At 39.7% G+C, this 8,016-nt stretch overlaps 1 protein-coding gene across 1 annotated transcript in view; it reads right to left on the bottom strand.

The window, feature by feature from the left end:
- Positions 1-6,306: 6,306 nt before the first annotated feature.
- Positions 6,307-8,016, bottom strand: part of ADGB (androglobin) — a 121,052-nt gene continuing 119,342 nt past the window's right edge. Inside the window, exon 35 of the mRNA XM_030023512.2 lies at positions 6,307-6,687. Within this exon, the coding sequence (XP_029879372.1) occupies positions 6,496-6,687 (192 nt within the window). The 3' untranslated portion in view covers positions 6,307-6,495. The remainder of the gene's footprint in view (positions 6,688-8,016) is intronic.

Below are 8,016 nucleotides of genomic sequence, written 5' to 3'. Positions count from 1 at the left end.
CATAAACGGTATTTCAGAGCATCAGTTATCAAAACAGTTTCTATCATCTGCAACATTGCAGCTGCAATGTGTTAAGCTAGTAATATATGTGGGAGAAAAAAAGAAAACACTCAAAAAAACTAAGATGTCAATGAAGTCTTTGGAACTGTTAACACTGACTAGTTTAGGTGAAAGCCACTTAAGCAAGCCTGAGAAATGTGCTTTTGGGAAAGCCACCTTTTGTACTGGAACAATAGAAAAGCATTCCCTTGCTTTTCCTAATGCTTTTGATGAAGACAGGGAAGTGCTGTGAAACTGATTCTATCAAGAGTAAGGACACGGTGAGAGCAAACAGCTTCTCATTCCTTCACTAGCTGCACCTCACATCCCCTCATGACACATTTCTGTGGTGTGAGGGAGAAGAGGACAAGCATTGCTTTAGGCACTTGTGACTAATTTCTGGTCTCTTACCTTTCTCCAGTTCCCAAGAGTTTTGTTTTTACGGGCTTTGTAAAATCCTGGGACACGTAAGTTTTCATCCCTTTGTCTACCCAGATGGCTGGGAGTGGAGCAGCTTTAGTCTTTCCTGCATATCTAGATCTATGATTCTAGCCTCTGCCAACAACTGTCACCAGAGCCAACTCAAGGTTTCTCTGCAGTGTAAAAAAAAAAAAAAAAAAAAAAAAAAAAAAATTTTGTGGCCTTAAAGCTGAAAGGTCAGAGTTGTGTTGTGGTCTCTGGCATGGGCAGAGTAGGGAAGGATGGATTTTCCAATGCCCCTTTGTGTCCCTTCAGGCACTTTCTGCTTTTGCTATGTCTGAAGTAGTTCTGGTTGCTCCTAGCCATGCCACAGCTGAGTGCTTTGACTGCCTCTGTACCCTGTCTGTAGCTGATGTCTTCTGTTTTTTGCCACCTGTAAAATAGCCAGCCATGGGATGGAAATTAAATTCAGGACAATCTAGGCCTCAAAACAGTGGTCTCATTTTAGCAAGACACTTCATTATGTGACTTATTAGCAAGTTAAACCTTACCAACGTCCCTGAACATGCAGCTGCTGCATCCCTCCTTCTCGCATGTTCCAGCTTTGCAACAGGTTGGCTTATACACAGAATCAGGCTCTCTCATGCTGTGCTTATACCTGGGCTTGTGAGCATTGCACGGTAGTCCCAAGTCACGGGTAGCTTGGAAAGATGTCTGTGATGCCCTGCTGAGTGGGGCACACACCCACAGAGTCCACTTCAGCTTTCTCAGGCTGAGGGTACAGAAGCCTGGCTATTGCTTTCCATGGATTGTGCTGCACCCAATGGGCTACCATGTGCAAGGCAAACCCCTCTCATGTATTCCTGAAAGAGTGAGCATTTTGGTGCTTGCCCTTAGGGAGAAGTCCGGGTGTTAGGCAGAGGAGCCCATGTTTCAGAGACGAGCGTGCATCCAGACCTGACCCAAAGTGACATGTCCTGGCTACGCTTGGGTCTGTACGTTACCTCACTCTCAGATTAGCCTGCCAGTCCCTGAACCACTGTCCCTAACCACATTCTTATTGCCACAGAAGTCAAAGGTCCTGAGTCCTACCTGACCCCCCCATCTCTTTTCTCGTATTTTGGCTAGTAACATCTTCAATGCACCTTTCTTTTGTGCTATTGTCTCACTACATGTGATGCAGACTGTTTCCTCTCCTTCCCTGACTTTCTACTTCTTTCCCATCTTTGTCCTCCTTTGAGATGGAGGACAACAGCATCTTGTTTTTCTGCAAATAACAAGAATATTTAAATCATTGAAACATTACCTGGACTGTGAATCTATTAGGGCTCATTCAACAAATGAATGAGAGGGGAAAAAGGGCTCTGAAAGTGAGATTTCTTTCATTCTGCAAACTGCTGTGTGATTATGCAAAGCTGTTCTCTCATGTTTTCTGCCAGACAAAATATGTAGACACTTTTCTTGCCTTTTGGAGGGGAAATGCTGTGCATGTGCATAAATACTGTGTCTCTTCCTTGAATTAAAATGAGACCTTACATAGCTGGTAAATTGCACATTGCCGGGGTGAGCAGACTGGCAGCTCAGAACTGAGCCTGATTTCACAGCACATTGCTTGTCTCAGCGGCGAGGCATCCTGGAACGGGCTTGGTCTGGTTTTTGGTCTGTAACTCATTGTGTAAATGCCAGCCAAATTAAAGCAAAGCAGATGGGACAAGTCATTTGAAGATTAATGAAGCTACTTGCATTAAAAGTAACTTTAGATATACTTTTTAATGAAAAAGATCCTTTCTAGTTCATAATAGCTGGTCAAAAGAAAAGGATCAAGCAGTGCAAATTGCTAAAGCTTAGTAGAACACACCTACAATGAATTATTAGAAGTGATTAACTCTTTACAGAGTTAATCCCCATTAAACTGAATTATCAAGTCAAAGACTTAATTTCTTTTTCAGGTACCTGCATTGCTTTGTGCATGCTACCATTATTCCTAAAATGTAGAAGTAAAGCAAGCAAACTCTTGAGAAATTCTTTAGCGATTATTCACAATGCGGTCTAGCATGTTGAAAAGTTTTCATTCTACTGTGGCATTTGCAGTTTCCATCAAAACTTTTCAAAACTTCTGCTGAACAGTGACATTTTCCTTTGTATAACTGGCTATACTTCATATGAAAGAGAAATAAGTATCAGGAATCAGTACAGTAAAAAAATTCTTTTTGTTTTACCACTACAAAAATGCAGCTCAACATTAAAGATGCTCTGAAAGATGCTGCCCTGCTCTAAAGAGTCCCTAAATCTTTGTTCAAAATTCCAGCCAATCTCAAAGTATAATTGTAAAATATTTCCAGTACTGCCCTAAGCTCTGAGTTTATAAGGTCTCTCAAACTGCATGGCTGGTACACAGGAGGAAAGCACGCTTGTCTCCCACATGCCACTGTGCTGGTTCCTGAAACTGCTTCTCCTTGTGTAAGTCCTCAGCGATGATTAGATACTAAGAGACTGATAGCGTTTTAAACGCAGAGATTGGAATTAGCTTTGTATTTGGTTCATGAGTTGGAGGTACTCAAAGTGTGGGGGAATCACACAAAGACAAGAAGAAAATCTTACCAGAATATTGGAGACTGGTTCTGTAAGCAGCACACAATCTTCTGCAAGAGACAGATCAGGATTTCTGAACTGTTGGAGTACCCCATCCTCTCCATCTATGCACAGAGATGGCTATTGCCATACTCTTCTTCAGGAGTAAGACTTGGCATTTCAGGGGAGAAGTATGCAACTCTCCAAGTCACAAGACAACTAAACTGCAACGTTGAGAGATCGACATAGTTATCTGTGCTGTTCTTCATATACAGAGTCGTTCCATGAACAAAAATTAGAGGCTGTGTAAGTGGCAAACTGTGCAAACTTTCTCAGGGCTGATTTTCTATATGAAATGTTAGAAGGCAACTGTTCAATCCCTGCTCCCACTCCCCCAATTCCAAACCCTCCGTTCTGTGACTTGAAGCCACCAGATACTGGGTAAAGTGTGCTTTGATGCAGCCGTTCCTCTATTGCACCTCCAAAACTACTGTCATCTTAAAAGATCTAGGAGTCATGTCTTGATTCAGAAAAGCTTTCCCTACCCAGACTGTTCTGTAAAGGGCTTGACCTCATGTTTCAGTCCTTCGCTGAAGTTCTTTACTGAGTAAGAAAGCATATAATTTAAAGCTTGTCCTTACGACCCTACTGAATCTGGCCCTGAATGGCCAAGCTGAGTATAAGCAGGAATGATGACTATCCAAATTCCAGAGCTTTTATTACAGGAAACCTTAAGAAAATATGCTTGATGCAATATGGCATATTTCTGAAACATACAATCTGTAAAACCAGAATTTGAGCAATTTCTTGCACTGAATACAGGCAGCAAATTCCTTTGATATCAAGGCTGCTTAAATTTAAAAAATTATGGTGCTTAAAAGCTGTCTTACTCCTAAAGGACAAAAGAATAAAAGTGCTTTATCCATGTGAACACAGAATTTGACTATTGGGCAACAATCCGACCAATTAAATGACAATGAATGGTTTTGTTTGCTTTTCTTACAGTTAAGTGCTAAACATGATGGCTCCTTAAATTACTGCAAATGACTGTTTTGAAATAGTTACATTTTGGTTTAGTTTTTGTACATCTTTCCCCACTAACTTAGCCTGCAATATAGTGCACCATGTAAAAAGCTGTTGTGTTGATGTAAAACTGATGCATATGAAATTTCATCAGTTATCCGTTTCTGGGTCCAAGGTAAGTTCATTCTTTGGCACAATCCAGACAAGGCCTTTTCTCTCTCAGGCTCCATTATGAGGTAAGTGGATATTTTGTTCTTCTGGAATATGCACATGGATTTAATAAAATTGCTACGCTGCTTCTCTTAAAACATTACATACTCCAAAGTACATGCAATTAAACAGTGTGACAGTAATTCACTCCCTCATCATACCTGCGCTGTTGAAATGATAAACGAGCCAATAGAGACATTCACAAACCACACAGCAGATTTTGACGATGCCACATTACTCTTTGAAATGAGGAAATTATGAAACCTAGCATTGCGTATAACATCAGAATCAGATTTGATAATGTAGATCTGAGTACACTGTGTCTAAGTCAGTTTGTAGCTGATTACATGCGGGGACGGGTTGTGATCATGCAGGTTATTAGCTGAATTTTTGACATTTAGATGTCAATTATGCTGGCTTTTGGAATTGCATTGATTTTTACAACAGAATGTCATTATAGCGCTTGCAGTGACATCAAGAACAGAACGTCAGCTTGATCTTCCTCTACAGAAGCTCATTAGAGATTCACATAAGAAGACAACCAACACGTGCTATTGCCATGGAAACAAGATGGAATATTATGAAGCAGTATACTCCATATTCCAAAATCAAGAGGACAAAGTCAGAGCAATTATAGCACAAGACTGACAGGCTTTTTATTTGCAGCCTCTATGGGCCAAAGCAAAACTTAGCTCCTGCTGTTTGAAATAAAAATCACCAGTGCAGTTTTAGGACTCTGGTTTCAATTCCACCTTTCCAAACAGGAAAACTCAAGCCAGATAGATAGTTTAGTTTATGTTGTATGGGAGGAAGGAGGCCGAATGGAGGCAGAGGCATCACAGCAGGTGTGTAGGTGTGATGATGTATAAAGAACAGACATCACAGAACTGATAGAGGAGTGAGTCAAGTTCAAGCCAGGCAGCGAGGTGCTGACAAAACAGGTGAGGACAACCAGCAGAGGCTGAACATCTGGTATGTCATTAGGATGAAGAAAAAAGGCTAGTTTCAAATGCAATGGCTAGCCAGTACCAGCGGCCAGAATGCGAAGGATAAAATTTCTTATGGTTTGCATTAAATAGGTGAGTCTCATGGTTTCTTATGTTGCCTAGATAATGAAATGCTTTTGGACATCCTGGACGTATTGTATGTATACAATATGTAGGTAGGCAGTCTAGCTTCCCAACCTTCTGCTTGTGACTACATACACAGAAAATTCTTTAAGCCATTTAAAACAGCCCTGTCTGGTCTAGAGAGAGTTTTCACCACTGTAAGAGTTTTGACCATTGTCTGTGAGTACAGAACGCTAGCTAGTGAGTATGAATGCACGTATTTATTTGTGTTTGATGACAGTACCAAAAAATACAGGAATTCTATGCTAATGGAGGCAAGAGCTTAGAGGAAATATTTTACCCTTCATGTAGAAAGCCTGTGATTGCCACTTCATTCACACACTGGTTCTACCTTTAAGAAACATTTTTAAATTCCAGCTGAAGGTCTAGGAACCAAGGCTCTATTGTAATCACTTTGAGCAAAGCCACCATGGGCAAAACATAGCTTAGGAAAGATAAACAAAGAGAGCAATAGGGTTTTAAGGAGTATTCAGCAAGCCTTGGAAGGTTGTGCCATGAGTTTGCCACTACAGAGAATTGCTGTGAGATTCAAAAACACTTAAGAGAATGATGAAAGGGAAAAATACTACAGTGCACAGAAAGCTTGTGAGTGCCTACTAAACCAGGTTTTGGGAAGCTTTCCAATGCCTGCATATGAAAAGTGCGGTATGCCACTATTTAATTATTATAAACGCCACAAATTGTCATCCACATAAGGAGCTCATGTTCCTGCCAAGTTAAATGACTTCAAAACTGATCGGTTACACTCACTGTTTCAACTCTGATTCATTCTTGACTGGTTCTGCTTTGATTGGAAAAAAGAGGAAGAAAGACACTGTAATTTTGGGAGAAGAATCTGAATGGAATATGAATTTTTATTGCAAAATTTCATTCCAGTAAAACATACAAACTTTAATAGTAGTGAGTACCTTTATGAGAAGCAAAATACCACACACTTGGTTAAAATGAAGAATACTAGATCAATTTTTTCACTAGCACCAGGCAAAGAGATAAAATGTGATATAGTTGACAAAATTACTGGATAATAACAAACATTCTTTCTCATCTTTGCGTATAAACTTTCTTTCCCAAACCTCTAAATACCATTCAGTAGTGCTAGCAACTACTTTTTTTTCCCTAAACCTTTCCTGTGCTTTTTTTCGTGTGCATCTGGACTTTTTTTCTCTTGCTCTGCTTGCAGGACTGCTTCATGAGCTGCCAGCTCTTCTTGTTTTCTGTGCTCAGCCTCTAGCAGCTTGCTTCTGTATGCTTCCCGAATGCTGTGAACTCTGCCTCGTGTTTCATCTAAGGATGCCTAGCCAAAACCAAACAGCAATAACCCCCCAACACATGAATCTTGATTTCATCTTGCGTCCCTCCTGTTATGTTTCACTTTGTGACTCTGTAAGTACAGGGAGAGCATCTCTCCTTTTCTTTTTGTGTGTATTTTACTGATTTGTCACATTGACACAGCCATATGTCAATATTTTCACCATGAAAAAGAAGAGAAAGTTCATGAAAATCCTTTCTAAATTGCTGGCATAAGCAGCTAATTGTGTGAAAGGAGGACAGGGCAACAGACTAGTTATTCATCCGGGTCTAGTCCCTCTTCAGTTACTGGCTTGCTTTGTTGTCTTAAACAAGTCCCTTAAAACCTCGTTTTCAGAAATGCCGAAATGGCTTAGGAGTTCTAGTCTTTTAAGAGACTAAAGGAGCCTGAATCACATTGACCTTCCATGAGACTTAAGCGCAAGTGGGACTCGGACACTTCTGAAAACTTTTTCCTTTACATTTCTATCCTGGAAAATGGGGATACCTGCGTACCTTTGTATAGTTCTCCATGGTCTACAGATGAAAGAACTGTAAAAGTGCTAATCAGCACAGTATACATATTCACAATTCTCATTTTAAATTAATAGTGTGAAACATCTTTAATGGACATACTTTCTCAAAAGAGACAAGGAATTACTCTTAATAAAAATTTGCCCTTCTAATATATGATATGTTAGGCATCCAAAATCCTAGAAACATCTGAAAACCTGGACATGCATTCTTTTTAGGATCAATCAGTCACTGGTAGAGAACTATGGCTCCCTGCAGACTTGTAGTTAAGTAATATAAATCAGGCTGTCTGGGAACTTGTTAAGGAGATGTTTTCAAGTGATTTCTGTAAATAGGTTGGTTTGATGTAAAATTATTTTTACTGTCTCTTATCCAGTTTTAAGAGCTCTGAGCAGTCACCAGCTGATTGCTAGTGGTTATTGTATCACCACTGTGTAACAAAACATTTTGTTCCTCTTGACACTCAAGGGTCAAGCCAATTTTGTTAACATATTTATACCAATTTCATACGCAATGCATTGGCTGAGTTAGTGCTAACAATGGATCCTACACTAATGCTACCAAATTTATTATTTATAGACATGTTTTTTTAAGAATTAATAATTCCAGTTTTTTGTTTTTTGTTTTTTCCCAGGAAAACTGTGTTCTCTAACTTTGCTGTAAGACACATTAGGAGCAACTTGCCCTCCTATGTAAATTATCTTGTTCTTTATTACTTTCCAAAAAACCCTATACAATCCTATAACCAAAAAAAATTAGCCAAACCAGAGCTGCTTTATCTAATATGCGTCTGGTCATGTAT

Source organism: Aquila chrysaetos, chromosome 8 (genome assembly GCF_900496995.4).
Source record: "Aquila chrysaetos chrysaetos chromosome 8, bAquChr1.4, whole genome shotgun sequence".
NCBI lineage: Eukaryota > Metazoa > Chordata > Aves > Accipitriformes > Accipitridae > Aquila > Aquila chrysaetos.
This window is presented reverse-complemented; position numbering and strand designations above follow the sequence as displayed.